The following is an 18,942-nucleotide window of genomic DNA, read 5'->3' as shown; positions in this document are numbered from 1 at the left end:
TCACATATGAGAAACCTGATGTTCAGGAGAGTTAAGTTACTTGGCCAGTGTCTAAGGTTAGAAATGGAAGTTGTGTCTGTTTCTTTCTACTAAGGCTTAGCTGCCACATCTATTCATTTAAATGCTCAAAAAGCTTGATGTTCATATAAACTTCAGAATTATTATATATACTTCACTTTCTCTCTGAGTTTCACTTATAATTTTGCAGGTTGTATTGAACAGCATAGAAGACTAAACAAGTGGAATGTGTGTTCCTAGGAATCATAGCTAGTGCCTACTTATCTTTTACTTTTTATGACTGTTATAAGTTCATAGAGGTAGAGAATCTAATACACATGTAACTACACCTCTATTAATTATCACAATGGGATTGAAAGTAGTGAAATAAAGACTAAAGCTTATTTTTTTCCTATGAAGAAAGCATGTGCATTGCTTGCTGTGTTTCACATGGCCAAATGCACCTGAAAAACGAGTATTTGAAAACAGGAAAACACAGTAATAATTCCTGAAACTGCCATCTACTGTGTGTTGGACCAATTTCTCTATTATTAGGAAAACCAAGGACTTGGCTGGAAACCATCCCATGTGTTGGAAGGGCTTGAAGAATTGAACATCTCCATTAGCAAGAATCAGTTTCAATGGAAATCAGAGACTGGTTGGACCATAAAGAGTTGTTGGCATGAGAAAAATGTTTAAGTAGTTTGAACATTTGCCTGTTTCATGCAAAATGCCCGCGTGTGTGGGTTTCTTTATCTTATGGAATGAGAAATAAATGAAAAAAAATTATACTATGAATGGAAAAAATGTGAAAACAAAAAAGGAAACATTTTCAATATTTGCTGGGTTGAAAGTCAAAAACTCACACATTATGGAATCTAACTTGCTATATGTCATTGATGCACAATAGCTAGAATTTAGTAGTATTAAAACTAGTCCATGAAAAAAGCAATTTACCAATAATATGAGGAAAAAGTAAACTGAGAGGAGATTTTATGATTTAGTAGAGGTTATATGTATAGTTGTAAATCATAAGTTGTAACAGGAAAGATAGCTATAACATAAAAGAGCAAATAAGCAAGAATTGAGTATATGAGAAAAGTAACTGGACATATTATCTATCTTGCAAAATGTGTGAACCAGAATTCTTGGTATAATATTTTAATGAGTACTCTGGATTCTAAAGTATTCTAACCAAATTGTTATTTTATAGAATATCAAGATATATCTTGGTTAACTTTGTGTTAGAATTCTATGTGGATGTCACCCATTTTCTGGCACCTTTAATCAAATCTTCTAGACTTTCTTTCTGTAAAATCTCATTACTCTGACTATTCCAATATCTATGTACGTATGCATGTATGTATGTATCTCTATCTATCTATCTATCTATCTATCTATCTATCTATCTATCTATCTATCTATCCATTCATCTATCTTCATCTGCCCTCTGTCTATATAATCTATTTATATATATCCACACACCCACACAAATTTTGGGTTAATCTATCTTTCAAACTTTCACTGTCTGAGCCTTTAAGCATCAAAACTGTGGCTTGCCCTATTGTTAAATTCAGTAGCCCTTCTGTTACTTGTCATATTATTTATTTCCATTTCTAAAAGCTATTCCTTTGGGAGTTATAAAGGTACTCATCTTGGTTAACTTTTGAGTACTTTGCCTTTCACTAAGGAACTATTCTATGAAAACCATCACAATCAGTTTTTATTATTGCTATTAAGTTTAAATATTTAACCAATTTTTTTTTGCTCTGCACTGTATGATGGATGCTAGATACTCAACAGACATGGTCACTGCCCTCAGTTCTATGAAAGACAATCAGGAAAGGCTTCCCTAAATTAGCAAGGCGAAGTGTTAGCACCTGGTAGGGAGGGGAAGATGAAAGCATTCTAGGCAGAGGGAAGCAATACAAAATCTCTACTCCAGGAAAGAGTGTGGCACATTCTAGGAATTAAGAAACACAACTTCTTAAAGATCAAGATTGATCCCTAATGTCATTATGAGAGACTGATTTATGTAAGCCAGATACAAAACTTCATCTCATTATTTCATAATCACACTCTTAAGACATGATTAAACATTTTTTCCCATAAACTATTATTCTAACCCTCAAATGTCTTCCATTTATTAACAATTTTGACTTTTGGAGAGTTAAGCACAAGTAGAATATCAAGGAATATAGGAATAAAATGTTTGCATTAATATATTTGATAAAGAATTTTTTCTTACACATATGAATATGATATTACAATAAAACATCCAAATCATGCAAAGGTGGATATAGCACAATTGGTGATTGACTCCTGTACTCTTTATCCCAGCCTCTGTTTCTAAAATAGGGAAGAGAGAGCTAAAGCTTCATCTTCTGGGTGGTGGGTGAGGCAGGATAGAGAAATAGTAGATAGTCCAGTCTCAGGAAGCTAGGGTATGGCAGGTAGGTCCTTATGTCCCTTTATTTTCCTGGCTTAATCTCTCCAACTTCCTTAACTGGGAGTTTCCTGGATTCCCTAATGCTGTTCTGGAAGTCCCAGCCCGGGATTAAAGAGAAGATAGCTCAGATCTAGAAATACCATTATGCCTTAGCCACAGCCCAGCTTGGGAGCACCCAGAGATTGCTGAGCTCTTTTAGAGGCACTACCATAAGTTGCCCCAGTAGTTAGGACACTGTTGCTTCTTACTGTTACTACTGGACTTGGGGCCATTTCTCCTCTCTAATTTCCCTCTGAAGCTGATGGCCTTGTGATAGTTCTGAGAGTTTTGAGTGAGATGGAAAATACAGATAGGAGAGGCTCACAGAGATGAAGTCTTGATCTGGAACTGAGTTATGAACTTAAGCTCACTTCACTTAACTGCATTCAGCACAAAACATCTAGAACATCTACACAAAATAGAGAGTTTAGAGTTAATAAGTTAAAGCAACACTAAAAGCCATATTTTTTGTACTACTGAATTTTAAGTACTAGTCTATCTGTGAAGTATGTCAAATATACTAGAAAAAGAGGAGAGTGGATTCGAATTTTATTATATGTACATTTTTACTTCTCAAAAAGAAAACTGACTTTGAAGTTCCTAATTTTAGTTATATTTGTGGACAGCAAAATGATTTGAAATTCTGCCTCACCTTGTTCACAGTAGATTCCAGTGGTTCCTAGAGGACAGAAACAGGTGTATCCACGAGGTAATGAAATGCAGGTTGCTCCTCTGCTACAGTGGTGTGGAGGGTCATGTTCAGGATCACAGGTGGAAACTGTCTCTGTGCAGAATGCTCCTTTCCACCCAGTGGTACAGTTGCAGCTGTGAGTTGAGAGAAAGCCGCATGGTTTGAGCACTTGTGTAGAAATGGATGCATACTATATATTGCCCTGATGCTAACTTGTCAATTTTAACTGAAGTTCCAAGAGATCAAAATGAATTGTGATTCAAACTCTAAGATCTAAATTGTCAAAGGAAAGAGTTAATAACTGGTTATAGGATTACTGGACTCCACATCAAAGACTTTAAACGATTCAGAGTGTAAAAATTGAAAGAGAATTTTTTGAGAATTGTTTCTTTGGACAAAATTGCATTGTAAGTCTCTCTCCCAACTCCCACACCACCACCAAAAGAAAAAGCTGTGCATGGTGTTGCTGTCTCCTAACTTCAGGCCTAGTGAAAAGAGATTCAGCAGGACCACTTGGAGAGCTTGGTATGTTTTCCCTGGCATTGGCAAACTCACAGGCTCAGCTCCTGGGGTTGCCGAAAGAGCTGTAAACATGCTGGAGACAAGTCAAATGTGAGTGAATCCCAGGAAAGGGATGTTCATGGTCAGGAACAACAGCTTGAGGACATATAAAAATGAATCTTGACCAAGAGGTGTCCTTCTGGCTAAAGATACCGTGGCAGTAAGTGGTTTCTGGCTAGAGCAGAAGCTGAGGGGTAATGGGGAATACTCAGCTGAAAGAGAGACCTTGTCTGGGTTTAGAGAGTGATATTGGGAGGAGCCCAGCAGAAAACTTTCTGATAGACCCATCAAAGGCAGAGTTGTCAGACAAAACGCAGAGCATCTAGTTAAATTTAAACATAAGTTAAACAATAAATAACTTTTCTTAGTAAAAGTATGTCCTGATATGGTTTGGCTGTGTCCCCACCGAAATCTCATCTTGAATTGTAGTTTGCATAATCCCCATGTGTTGTGGGAGGGACCAGGTGGAGAAAATTGACTCATGGGGGAGGTTCCCCCATCCTGTTCTCATGGTAATGAGTTAGTTCTCATGAGATCTGATGGTTTTATAAGGGGCTTCCTTCTTCACTAGGCGCTCATTCTTCTCCTTCCTGCCACCATATCAGGAAGGACATGTTTGCTTCCCCTTCCACCATGATGTAAGTTTTCTGAGGCCTCCCCAGCCATGCTGAACTGTGAGTCAATTAAACCTCTTTCCTTTATAAATTACCCAGTTTCAAGTATGTCTTTATTAGCAGCCTGAGAACGGACTAATACATGTCCCATGCAATATTTGAACTTTAAATAAATAATATTTGAGATTTTAATGTTATATCTTGTTATGTTATATATATATATATATATATATATAGTTGATAAATTGTTGTTTGTCTGAAATTCAAGTTTATCTGGGCACCGTGTGTTTATTTTGCCCCTCCCTGCCTCCCTTCCTCCCTTCCTCCCTTCCTTCCTCCCTTCCTCCCTCCCTCCCTGCCTGCCTTTCTGCCTTTCTTCCTTCCCTTTCTCTCCCCAACATTCCCCTTTCTTTCTTCTTCTGAAAACACTACACTAAAGAGTACATGAGAGAAAGGGTTAACTTAAAATTCCTGTCAGAGACAGAGAGCAATAAACCACCCTGCCAGTCTAAAAAGCACATTCTAGAATGGGTATGAGGTATAGGGATCAGAATCTGTTAAGCTGGAGGACAGCAGCGATCACACGTTCCCAGACCTTTTATTTATGTCATAGACTTTTATATGCTTGTTACATCTAAGTTAATAGTTGTGCAAAAAAAGTTAGGAAAATTGTATAGAGTTCTCTAAAATGGAGACAGACAAAATACAGAATCTGCTACAAAATTGCATAGTTTGAAGATTATTTTTGAAGATCACAAAGAGTATAGAATGTATAAAGACCTCATACACGAAAAAGGAAATCAGTAACTAATTTCACAAAAGAAATAAAACTATAGTAAAAATTCTTATTAAAGAATTTTTAAACATGATGCTGTCATTACTTTTTAAAGTGACGATTGCGCCATCTAGTGGTTCATTTTATATCTACTTGAAAAAAGCTTAAAATTATTCTCACTGCCTTATAGACAGAGCTCGCAATGGTAAAATATTTATTTTATTTAATTCATTTACATTTTATTGTATATATTTAAGGTATATAACATAGTGTTATGGGAATAAAATACTTGCTTGGATATTAAAGTAGATAAATCACATTAAGCATAATATAATATAGATGCCAAAATCTTATTTGAAAAAATAACAAATCAGAGCCTCATATAGTTTGTCTCAGAATTTTTAGGTCTGAAACAATTAGCTATATGTTTAATAGGTATGTTTAATATATAATTAGTTATTGTATAATTCTAATGAGAATGATTTTGTGCAAGGTCAGAGTTTTCTTTTTGTTCCTTGGTTTCTATAGCACCCTGTGAAATAGAGATAATAAAAAAATTTCAAGCCTTCATTAGTTATTCTCTACTTTGGGTGATATTTTTCTAACCCTTGATGTTAATTCATTAATATTTCTTCCCTTAACCACTCTGCCCTGAGGAGGAGTAGATTTTGTAGAAGTATGTGTGTGAGGTGAGGTGTCTATATAATGGATAATGTGAAAACAAAACAAAGAGAGGTAGGTATGTATTTAAAGAATATTTATTATTTTTTACAGGCTAGCTGTCTGTGCTTATCTTAGGATTGAGCATAGTACTGTGCTTGGTACTGAGATTCTACAACACAGGAGGCTCCATTTTTGACCTCATGGACTTCTGTATTTTGGAGAAATCAGCTTAGTAAGGAGACAATTTTAATAAAATGGGACAAGTTCTAAAATGGGTATTATGGTATCCTGTTGATGGGCACCTAAGTAATTTTAGTGAATTACTTAGGGAAGGCCAAGAGAAGGCTTAGGAAAGGCCGCCAGAGTGAGATTTGCCCGTATAAATGCATGCACTGAGAGGAGGTGTCGAAGGACTTTGAACAACAGGCTGAGGCAGTTCAACTTTTTTTTTTAAACTATTAACTTTTGTGGGTACATAGTAGGTGTACATATTTATGGGGTACATGACATGTTTTGGTACAGGCATGCAATGTGTGATGATCACATCATGGAAAATGGGGTATCCATCCCCTCAAGCATTTATCCTTTGTGTTACAAACAGTCCAATTATACTTTCTTAGTTATTTTAAAATGTACAATTAAATTATTATTGACTATAGTCACCCTGTTGTGCTATCCAATACTAGTCCTTGCTCATTCATTCTCACTACTTTTTTGTAGTCATTAACCATCCCCACCTCCCTGTTACCCACCACCCTTCTGAGCCTCTAGTAACCATCCTTCTACTCTGTATCTCCATGAGTTCAACTGTTTTGATTTTTAGAACCCACAAATAAGTGAGAATATGTGATGTTTGCCTTTCTGTGCCTGGCTTCAGTTCAACTTTTAAGTGACATGACAGGTGTATAGAAAATGACACAAACAAGGAGGCACATTTTAAGAATATTGATCTGTTATGTGTAGGATGACTGCATAGTGTAACAATAAGCTCTCTGGTGACGTAATTTTAATCTTAGTGAGATCTTAGCATATTTTTTTGCTACTAGAAAAGGGGCCAGCAACCTTTTTCTGTAAAGGGCAAGGCAGTTTACAGTTTTGCTTTGTGGGCCATATAGACACTGTTGCAATAACTAAACTCTGCCATTGTTGAAAGCAGCCACAGAAAACGCACAAATGGGTGTGGCTGTATCTCAATAAATTTTAGTTTCACAAATAGGTGGTAGGCCAGATTTGGCCCATATGCCATAGTTTTCTGACCCCGGCACTCTAGACCATTAATTCCATGAGAGCAGAGATAGGGTCTGTTTTGTTTTTTATTATTGTCCCAAGGCCCCAAACAGTTCTTGGTTTATTGTAAGTTTTCATTGACTATTCAGGGAATAAACACACAAATGAATAAATATAATAGGTCATGGCTGGGATAAGAAAGCAGATGGAGGCAAAAGTCTTGAATAGGAAAATTGCTGTGGGGATGCAGCATTTTCAAGAAAATGAGAGGCATTTTCAAGGCTTTGGTAAGTGTGTTGGTATGAAAGAGGAAAATTATAGTAATGACAAACATTATTTGACACCATGTGCCAAGCACTCTTCTAACCTTTCTAGTTACTCTATTATGTTATAAGAGGGTACTATCATCATCCTCATTTTGCAGAGAAGAAATCTGAGGAACAGAGAGGTTAAGTCAGCTAATGAGTGAGGAAGTCCACCTTTTAGGAAGTCCACCATTTTATGTCTCTCAATCCTGTGGAAATGTTGGGACCATGAAAGAGTATGGTGTTGTTAGTGAAATAGGGACAACTGGATAGCAATATAGTAAAGGGAAAACATAAAGAATCCACTTTTATAGGCTTTATTCCTGGGATGGAGGCTGGTTCAACATACACAAATTGATAAATGTGATTCACCACATAAATAGAATTAAAAGCAAAAACCATATCATGTCCTCAATAGATGCAGAAAAGACTTTGATAAAATTCAACTTTGTGTTAAAAACCCTCAACAGATTAGGCATTGAAGGAACATACTTCAAAATAATGAGAGCAGTCTATGACAAATCCACAGCCCAACATCATCCTGAACAGGTGAAAGATCGAAGCATTCCCCTTGAGAACTGCAACAAGACAAGGATGCCCACTCTCACCACTCCTATTCAACACAGTAATGGAAGTGCTAGCCAGAGCAGTCAAGCAAGAGAAAGAAGAAAGGTATCCAAATAGAAAGAGATGAATTCAAGCTATATCTCCTTGCAGATGATATTATTCTATACTGAGAAAATCCCATGGCCTCTGCCAAAAGGCTCCTAGAACTTATAAATAACTTCAGTAAAATTTCAGAATATAAAATCGCTGTACAAAAATCAATACACCAATTACATCCAAGCTGAGAACCAAAGCAAGAATGAAATCCCATTTACAATAGCCACAAAAAGAATAAAGTATCTAGGAATACGGAACCAAGGAGGTGAAAGATCTTTACAATGAGAATTACAAAACACTGATGAAGGAAATCAGAGATAACACAAACAAACGAAAAAAGATTTCCTGCTCATGAAAAGGAAGAATCAATATGGTTAAAATGGCTATGCTGACAAAAACAATTTACAGATTCAATGTTATTCCTATCAAACTACCAACATAATTTTTCACAGAATTAAAAAAATTATTCTAAAATTCATATGGAAAAAAAAGAGGCTAAATAGCTGAAACGATCCTAAGCAAAAAGAACAAGGCCACAGACATCACACTACCTAATTTCAAACTATACTACAAGCCTACAGTAACCAAAATAGCATGGTGCTGGTGCAGAAACAGACACACAGACCAATGGAACTGGATAGAGAACCTAGAAATAAAGTCATACACCTAAAAGCACCTGATCTTCAACAAAGTCAGTGATAATAAGCAATGGGGAAAGGGCTTCCTATTCAATAAATGGTGCTGGGATAACTGGCTAGCCATATGCAGAAGATTGAAACTGAACCCCTTCCCTGCACTATATATATTATGAAAATTAACTCAATATGGACTAAAGACTTAAATGTAAGACCTAAACCTATAAAACCCCTAGAAGAAAACCTAGGAAATACCATTCTGGACATCAGGCTTGGTAAAGAATTTATGACTAAGTCCCCGGAAGCAATTTCCATAAAAACAAAAATTGACAAGTGGGACCTAATTAAACCAAAGAGCTTCTGCACAGCAAAAGAAACTATTAACAGAGTAAACAGACAACCTACAAAATGGGAGAAAATATTCACACACTACACAACAAAAAAGGTCTAATGTCTGGAATCTATAAGGAACTTAAACAATTCAACAAGCAGAAAACAGACAACCCCATTAAAAAATGGGCAAATGACATGAACAGACACTTCTCAAAAGAAGACATACATGAAACCAACAAATAGAGTAAGTAATGCTCAACATCACTAATCATTAGAGAAATTCAAACCAAAACCACAATGAGAAACCAACTCACACCAATCAGAATGGCTATTATAAAAAGTAAAAAAAATGACAGCCATTGGTGAGGTTGCAATGAAAAGGGCACACTTACACATTGCTAGTGGGAATGTAAATTACTTCAGCCATTGTGGAAAGCAGTGTGGAGATTTCTTAAAAAACTTAGAACTACCATTCAACCCAGCAATCCCATTACTGGCTATATACCCAAAGGAATATAAATCATTCTATCAAAAAGACATATGCATTTGTAAACCACAGCACTATTCACCATAGCAAAGACATGGAGTAAACCTAGATGCCCATCAACAGGGTACTGGATAAAGAGAATGTGGTACATATATACCATGGAATACTATACAGTCATTGAAAAAATGAAATCATGTCCTTTGTAGAAACATGAATGCAGCTGGAGGCCATTATCTTAAGCAAACTAACATAGGAACAGAAAACCAAATACTGCATATTCGCATTTATAAGTAGGAGCTAAACAATGAGTACATATGGACACAAACAAATGGGAACGATAGGCACTGGGGACTACTTGATGTAGGAAGGTGGGAGGGAACGTGGGTTGAAAAACTACCTATTGGGTACTATGCTCACTATCTGGGTGATGGAATTATTTGTACACCAAACCTCAGCAACACACACTTATGTAACAAATCTGCAGATGGACACCCTGAACCTAAAATAAAAGTTGGAAAAAAAAAACCACTTTTAGCTAGACTGCATTGAAGGTAAGAGTAGGTGATAAAATAGCTATTTTTTTCTATAAGCATCTAGGGACATGGCTCATAAATTTGATGATAGTTCAGGACATAAGGCAGATTTAATTAAATAGACTAGCAGGCAAAGAGATGGGACACATGCACCCAGCATACAATAGCTAAGACTACTTAAATTATACTGAGGAATCATTGACATTATACAGAGCACTGTTTTCTTATTTCAAGACCATTCAAAAAATGTTATATATCCTTAATTGTCAGTACAAGGAAAAATTTGTGGGTTCTTCTGTCTCCAAACACAAACAGATGATAGCAGAGAATAAAATGTTAAACACTTTGGAAATGTGATTAACAGCTCATCATGATAGTAAATCTAGAGATGAGTATGAGAGTAAGTTCTTACTAATATAGTTAATTATTTTAATTCTGTGCATTTAGAATGAAACTGATTTGAATTCCTAAATTGCAGATTAGTTGTTTAGTTCTGACTGTCAATTTTATAGCTTAGAACCTCTATGGGTTAATTCTTCCTCATTACTATAGAAATTCAATATGAAGAATTTAATTTTCTTGTACTTAGGCAAGTCTAAGACTGTAAGAGTTTAGTGTGAACATGGATATAAAAAATTAACTGAAAATGAGATAATAGAAGATTTAATGTTTTTTGTTAAATATCATTCACTTACTAAATATTACCAAAGAGGGAATATAGAGCAGCATTATACTTCGTTACTAAGGTAAGTACAAAATAGAAAACATGGTCTTGTTCCGCACCCTGAAGACTTGCTACTTTATTTAGAATAATGTATTTGTATGAAATATATATATAAATATAATATTCAGTTTCTTAGGGCTTTACCTTAGTGCCAGGCACCATTTTAAGTACTTTGATGTAGTAATTTGTTTAATCACCATATAAAACCTACAAAGTAAATACTATTATTAGCTCTCAGATTGCAGATGAGAAGCTAATACAGAAAAATATAACCTCTGCTTAGCCTACTTTTTCAGGTTACCTATCAAATATGGATTTTGATGCTTTGGACGAGAGAGATTCTTATGTATATGTTGAGGCTGAGATAAGAACAGAAAAAGAAAGTTATTGGAGAAAATTTACCTTGAGCTGGATCTGCAAAAAAGTTCTGATTATAGATTTGTGGGTTTTCTATGCATAAGCAAAAGCACAGACACAAAATCTATGTGGATGTGATGATAAAGTCATGAATAATATAATAAATGCATGTAATTTAGCAATGGGCGATCACACGACCTAAAGGAATCTAGTTCTGCATATATAACTTATTTCTCTGCTCTTTAAAGATAAAAGGAAAACATAGCTGAATTATCTTCTCAGGTCATCTCCTGTGTGGATGACTTAATTCATATAAAATTGCTTTCCTTTATGGCTTATTTCCATTTGAGAAACAAGTTGGGAGACTAAGGTAAGTGTGATATGATGTATAACATTTTACCTGCCAAAATTTGCTGGATTTTAAATGACATGCTCAAAATTTGAGTCTTTGAAGAATGTACAATCAAGTGTTAAAACAAATGAACCTCATTGTACACTGGAATGTGATGGCATATTGAAACTCAACATGCTTACTAGGACAGGTTGCTATAATAATCACTCCACCTGCTGACATTCCCCTATGGCCTTCCTTTCTTTGCTGGTGAGATACTCACCTAGGTCCTTGGTGATACCTCACAGAGTGTAAGAAGGATGAGATGAAATGACTCTTTACATACTAATGAAAATACTGGCAGTTGTCTGTAGGCCTCATTTTGTAGTTCTCCAGGTGTAAGGGCTTGAACATTGTAGTATGTTAACAGTTGCACTCAGAATTCCTATTAAGGAGAGAACTGTCTTTGGGAAACTACATGAGCTGCTTGGAGTAGACAGTGGACCCTGGTTGCATTGGGATGAACATGAGCCTGGACTACAAAATAAGATGATAAATTACTCTGCCTGAGACCAGGAGGGAATTGTGGTTTGTTTTAACCTACAGATCAGTTGGAAAAAAGAAAAACAAAGGACAGAAGACAAAAACTGGAGTGGAATTGCCATGTATTTACTGCAGTGGTGGGGTGACCAAAAGACAAGTTGGAAGTTATTTAGGTGGCCATGATATAAACCTTTTCCTTCAACATTGTCACCTCTCCCCACCCCCTGCACCAATCTAAACAATCTGATTGAAAAGTGTAAATGGCTTTGTTAATTTGATAGAAATTAAAGAAGCTGATTGTAGCTTTTAGGCATCTGTGATATGGACTAGACAGTATGGGTGAAAGACTGGTGAGCTACAGATGACTTTAGAACATAAACATTCATTTTGGAATCTTCACAATTTATGTAGACGTCAAGGGTCTGGTAAAAAGTAACTGACATCTGAGTTATAAAAAGACCACGAGGGAAAAGAGGTTACTCTTAAGCCACAGTGCAGGGAGGCTTGATGAAAATCCACAGTGAATTCTTACCTCTGACTCTTATTTTCCAGCTACTTAAATAATAAAGAAACAAAAAATGTGAGCTTATTTTAAAATCTACACTCTTCAAATAAGTTTTCCATATTTTCTGACTATGGAAAGATAATTTTCTGAAAATGTCTCATCTTTGGCCAGTGGGAGTCTCTTGAAGTTGGCTCCTGTTGTCTTTTAATATAACCATAGTTGTCTTTGTTAACATTCTTGCTTTCAGGCATAAAAAGATATCTAGGCTTATATATTTTCTGTCCTAGAGCTGAGTGTACAATTCTCCAAGAAGTCTTGGTTAATTTTAGTGGAAAATGGTATTTGGAGATGACAATTTTGGCACTGGAAGTGTTCATTGATACTGAGTTATTGTTTCTAAATCTTTTTAGCAGATATAGCCGGGAAATTTTTTAAAAAAAAGAAAGATTTTTTTTTTTTTGAGGTGGAGTCTTGCTCTGTCACCCAGGCTGGAGTGCAATGGCACAATCTTGGCTCACTGTAGCCTCTGCCTCCCGAATTCAAATGATTCTCCCTCCTCAGCCTCCTGAGTAGAAAGTTAAGTAATGAGTTCATACATTAATTCCAGTTCATATTAAGGATTAGAATGATTTTTACTTCTTTGATTTTATGCCTAGATCTCTTTCATGCTGAAAATTCTAGTTCCTAATGACTAATGTTAATACAATTGTTCATTTGGTTTATATATATTTATCTGTTATATAAATATAATGCTATTTGGGTATTTTTATATATAGTTTTAAAATAACAATATCAATGTTACCACTAACATCAAGACTACAGGATGCAGTAGAATATCGCAGAATATCTTTATGGTTCTTTTTGTCTTTAGGCTATAATCCACTGTATAGTCAAAATATTGTGTTTTAAAATCAATTGAACTAAATATTTTCTGCTTGGTTATGCTACCAACTTGAAGTACAGTTCATTTCCTTATTTTCCTTCAGTATTTAAAAATTGGTCTTTTTCTTTTTTAATTGACCATGTGAAATATTTTACCTGGTTCCAAATAAAAACTATAAAGCAAATTATAGTTAGAAAGTCTAGCTTTTATCCTTTTACTACTTCTTGTTTTCTCCCTCACCCTATACATAACTATTTATAAATTGTGTGTGTGTAATCTTGCATTTTCTTCTTAGAAAAATATGAGCATATTTGTATGTGTATCTATATTTATGTATTTATATCTGTTTATCTATATCTATTATCCCCTTTTCTTACATGTTTCTTTACCCTGATTTTTTCACTTAATAAGTCCTGAGGATCACTCCATAGCAACATATAAAAGGTCTTTTTTTTATGTATGTGAAGTCCTCTGTTATATAAACATTCCTTAGCTTTTTCAACAAGATACCTAGTGATGAACACTTGAGCAGTTTCCAGTCTTTGTTTTAACAAATAGAGAAATTAATTTGCTCTAATACATAATAGTGTCTGCTTCTCTACAGCCTCACTAATACATTAGTCATATTTTTAGCTTTTTGCCAACCTCATAGGTGAGAAAAATTATCTACCTGGAATTGGAATCTCTAAAAGACAGAGTTAAAGGCAATTCCAAGGAAGTAAGGAGTACTCTTTCAAGGAAGCAACAGTGAGAGAGAAGCAAAGGGAGGAGGAAAAAAGGAGAACTAGTACAAAGTAATGAGTTACGAAGCTGGCCATAGCTTCACAAGAAACTCAGCTGATTGCTTGGTAAGGAGAGGGGGTTTCTTGGAAGGCAGGATAGAGTGGTACAATTAATTTGACTGCTATGCAGAGAGAAAAAGAATAGCAGGAATAGGCAGGTTGATAACAGTCATGCATAGCTTGACAACAGATTAAAAATTTACATTTTGCTGCATTGGCAGTGGAAAACCAGGAAACATTTTGAGCAGGAAAATGATTAAGAGCAAAGAGGATTTTAGGAAGATTCAACCTGGATTAAGGTTAGGAGTGTTTAGGGAACAGGTCACTAGTTGGAAAGCAATTACATGTCCAGCTGAGGAGTAATAGAAGACTGAATTATTAAGCATTGTTGGACAAAATATATAAGAGAAGACAGTATGAGCAAAGTATACTTAATTTGGGAACTTTGGCAGACCTTAGAGAATCTATTATTGTGTTCCAGGGGTTTGTAAACCTCTAAAATGATAAGCACATTTTTGTGTTCCAAGTATGTTCAGTTTTTAGGAGAAAAGGTTTTTAGCTTTGACCTGATGCTCAAAGGCATTTCTAAGACAAAAAATAATTAGGAAATCCTGAATCAGTGAGATTTTGTGATCACTGATAGATTTATGTTATAAATAAGCCTCTTTTATGAACTTAATCCTTGATGCATTTTACATTTTTACAACCACATTCTTCCAACTCCTATTGTACTTACTGTCTGTGCCACTCATTTTAACATCTAACTTGTTTTTGTAAGTTTTGTTTTTCCTACACTGCTTTTCTTTTTTTTTCAGACAGAGTTTCCCTCTTGTCTTCCAGGCTGGAGTGCAGTGGTGCGATCTCAGCTCTCTGCACCCTCTGCCTCCCAGGTTCAAGAGATTCTCCTGCCTCAGCCTCCCAAGTAGCTAGGATTACAGGCACCCACCACCACGCTGGCTAATTTTTGTATTTTTAGTAGAGATGGGGTTTTGCCATGTTGACCAGGCTGGTCTCGAACTCCTGACCTCAGGTGATCCACCCATCTCGGCCTCCCAAAGTGCTGGGATTACAGGCGTGAGCCATGATGACAGGGCTACACTGTGTTTTTCTTAAAGGGACACATCTGCATATTGTCCTCAGTCACAGGTTACTGTACAACATGGTGACTATGGTTAGTAACAATGTCTTGTATTTTGAAAATTGCTGAGAGTAGATTTTAAATATTCCAATCAGAAAAAATTATAAATATGTGAGGTAATGCATATGTTAATTAGCTCATTTGAGCCATTCCACAATGTATATATATTTTGAAACATCATGTTCTACATGATAAATATATCCAATTTTTGTCAATTAAGAAAATAAAGGAAAAAAGTACAACTTAAACTTGCTTAAAAACACCTATTAAGCTAGAGATGGTGGAAGAAATTGGCAAAAATGTAAAATATCTTTCTTCTCACTAAACATTTTTGGTTTGGAATCATAGCCATTTAATTAAAGCATTTTATTTATGTCAAAAAAAAAGACACCTACCAAGCACATACACACATAGAACTAAGAACTAAACTCATTTTTTTTTTTTTTTTACTTAAAAATTTTGTTTTGATGTAACCTTTTTTCTTTTTTATCCTTGGCTACTAAGAACAGAAATAGTTTTACATTTCTTTGTTGCATCAGAACTCATCCCAGGAGCATAAAGGCCTGAAACGAACTCTGCCTTATGATACTCACATTTGAGAAATTCCATTAGAACACAGAAGGATCTGTGTGTGGTGATGAACTCGGAGCAGGAGAGAAGGGCTTTCATCACTTCACCAGGGCCCTGAACACACTGGAAACCTTATCAGGCCTTACCTCTCTCCTTACTTGGAATAAGACTTTCCCTTATGTAGCAAAACAATGCCTCCCATCCCAGCTAAGAGGGAGCTAAAGGGAGCATTTTGAGTTGTTGTTTTAAATTTATAACATTAAACTGTTCATTGTTAAGACACTTTGATCAGCTTTGAGGTTTTCCTTTTACAATTGATTCTAAGCACCATAAAATTGGTGCTTCTGTGTTGGTACTTGCCTCTTGAGCATTTAACAAATATTTCATGAGGCGTGTTAGTTATTTTTCAGGAAAAGATTAAACGTTAGCTTTGAGCTGTCTATAAGGCTACCTAGAAATTCAATTTAATATTACCCTGCTTCAGTTGAAAAATAAAGTTTAGAGCCATCTAAAATTAAGAATCTGTACTAGGACAAGTACAGAAATAAACTTCTTAAACACTTTTGAAAAGTATATTACAAAGCACAATATTTTTTTTCTTTAAAGGAGGTATTCTTATATTGAGATTAGAAAAGAATTGTTTAAAACTGTCAAAAGGAATAAAATTCTTTAAACTGCTGCTGCCACTGGATCTGAATGTCTTTGAATGGGAGACCTAATATTTTTGAATGGCTTTATTGAGGTATAATTTACTTACCATAAAATTCACCTGTTTTAAGTTCAGAGATCTGCAAATTTAATGTTATTAAATGATGGTCACAAGAGCTACTTCTGGCTCTGTAGTATATCTTTATAGTTAGTAATTATTTTGTAATTATGTCAATAAGAGGATCCCAAAACTGGTCACAATTTTGATAAGAAAACTTTTTAGAATCCTGTAAGGAAATTTGTCAGATGTATCATTCCCCCTGTACATTATTGCTTAAGTCTATTTGTTACTCAAATTTAGGCCCCATGTTTGAGATACTACTTTCCACCCACACGGCAATCTATGAAATCCCCAGGATATGTGTTATAAAGAAAGGTATTTTCAATTTGGAGAACATACAATGTGCCAACTGAAGATAATTTCAACGTTATTTTTTAAAATTAAGATGAAATGAACAGGTTACAACCAGTAAATAAAGAGCGACTTAACACTTTTTTTACCTCATTAAAATTATTCACTGTTTTTAAGTTCATTTCTTGCTATTTAGATTCTGGAGAGAATCTTGACCCACGAAATGGAAGATCTGATTTTGGGTCCTGCTGTACTACTCACAGAGTGCTCATATATCCTCTCGAATTACTCACAGTCTCTGGGGCTTATTTTCCCCATGTAAAATTGGAATTAGGATACTGGCATTGAGTAATTTAGAGGGTTTTAGTGAGGAGCGATGGAAATAATATATAAAAAAATGCTTTGTTACACACAAAGTCCTGTGCAATTGTAAGGTATTATGTTTAATATTGGAACTCAATAAAATTTCTATATTAATCAAAATAACCTGCAAATGGTTCTAAGTACCTATCTATACTTGGCACTGTATATTCCAAGATAAATATATATGGCTCTTAGGTTCAAACCGTTAGGCTGTTTGGTCCACATGGAATAATGTAGGATGGGGATGGATTCCCCACCTTCACCTTCAACTTCATATGCTTTCCTATTGCCACTTTCTAGATCCCTCTTTATTATCACATAAAAAAACCCAAAAATACTTAGTAGTTACCCCTGAAGAATGACTACAACTCTTTAGATAAAGTGAAGTAAACGTGTGCTTCTAATTAAGTTTAGTTGTAGAGCAAATTAGAGTGCATACTTTGTAAAGCAAGCTAAAGGTTTCATTAAAAATTGTAGAGAAGTAATGATAAAATTATAGTGGTAAAGCTAATGCCAAAAATTATTGCTCTGTGATGGTGGCATCCCAAGCCTTACATTTTATCCTCAGGAATTCCGTGGGTTGAGTCAAACTATACATTTTTTTTTTTTCTCCACAAATTTTACTGTGACTAGCAGTTGTTTGAGCTTTGCTTTTGATCATCTTCCGGTGAGGAGGTGGAGGGGATTTGCTCAGGGAGAGTAAGAGATTCACCCATGTCTTTTAAAACTATACTTTCTTCAGGGTAGACTCTGTCTTTCAGGAGAAGCTCTGACACTCCTCTTTCCCAGCTGCTTTGCAGGTGAACACTGTGTCCTGTGGGGAGCATTTTGACAAATCTCTCTTTAGCTATCTTACACACGTATGAGACATAAGAAATTTATGAGTAGCTAGAGTGTAAGAAATTGAATGACAGAGTGCTTACTTCCACTTTCTTTAGCATATTCCCAGAACTCCTCATATACTACTTTCGCGTAGACAAGATGCTCAGCAAAAGGAGTAATTAATATAAAAACATTCTCCTTTCTCTTTTCCATCTCTCTCAATGGGTCCACGTTGGTTTCATACTAAAGTAGTTCAGAAGTCAAATTGTGTAGCTTTACTATTGCCCTTTCTAAAGGGGCTCAAACCTACATATGAAAGCAAATCCTAATATGTAAGCCTTTGTGTGGTTAACATTTCTGTCTACTCTCTCAATAGTATGGGTTTAACTGATATTTTATGGTGCCTAGAATGAGATGTAGTGATTCATTGTCATTGTTTAACAGAACTAAGATGGCGTAAATGCTGTGCTGACCTTATTTGTAGTTGCCTTCACCTGTCCTCCCATCACGTAACAAGTCTACCTAAGAACATTTTAAATATGTGCATCTGTTTGTGTTCCTAGTCTGTACAAGTGGGATGCCAGTTAGAGTGGAGTACCAGTTAGAGTGCAAACAACCTGCTACTTTCATTCCTAATAACGTCATACTTACTAAACACTAGTTCCACTCTCTATGCATGTCCCACCATTGCCGCATTTCATTAAACTGCAGGGAGAAGCATGACACTGGCCAACACTGCGTCCAGCATTTGGGTGGTCCTCGGGATTTCCCAGTCCTCTGAAACGGCTATCCTTCTCAGTGCGAACTTGAAGAGTGAAAATACAGCCTTGGAGAAACACAAAAACACTTCATATTAACAAACAGAAGAAATAGAAAAAACAAGAAGAAGGTT

The 18,942-nt window shown here is 35.5% G+C and overlaps 1 protein-coding gene across 1 annotated transcript in view; it reads right to left on the bottom strand.

The window, feature by feature from the left end:
- The window catches only part of EYS (eyes shut homolog), a 1,808,075-nt gene that overhangs the window by 36,871 nt on the left and 1,752,262 nt on the right, over positions 1-18,942 (bottom strand). The window contains 2 exon segments of the mRNA XM_030809409.1: positions 3,138-3,310; positions 18,702-18,876. Coding sequence (XP_030665269.1) covers positions 3,138-3,310; positions 18,702-18,876 — 348 coding nt within the window.

Source organism: Nomascus leucogenys, chromosome 3 (genome assembly GCF_006542625.1).
Source record: "Nomascus leucogenys isolate Asia chromosome 3, Asia_NLE_v1, whole genome shotgun sequence".
NCBI lineage: Eukaryota > Metazoa > Chordata > Mammalia > Primates > Hylobatidae > Nomascus > Nomascus leucogenys.
This window is presented reverse-complemented; position numbering and strand designations above follow the sequence as displayed.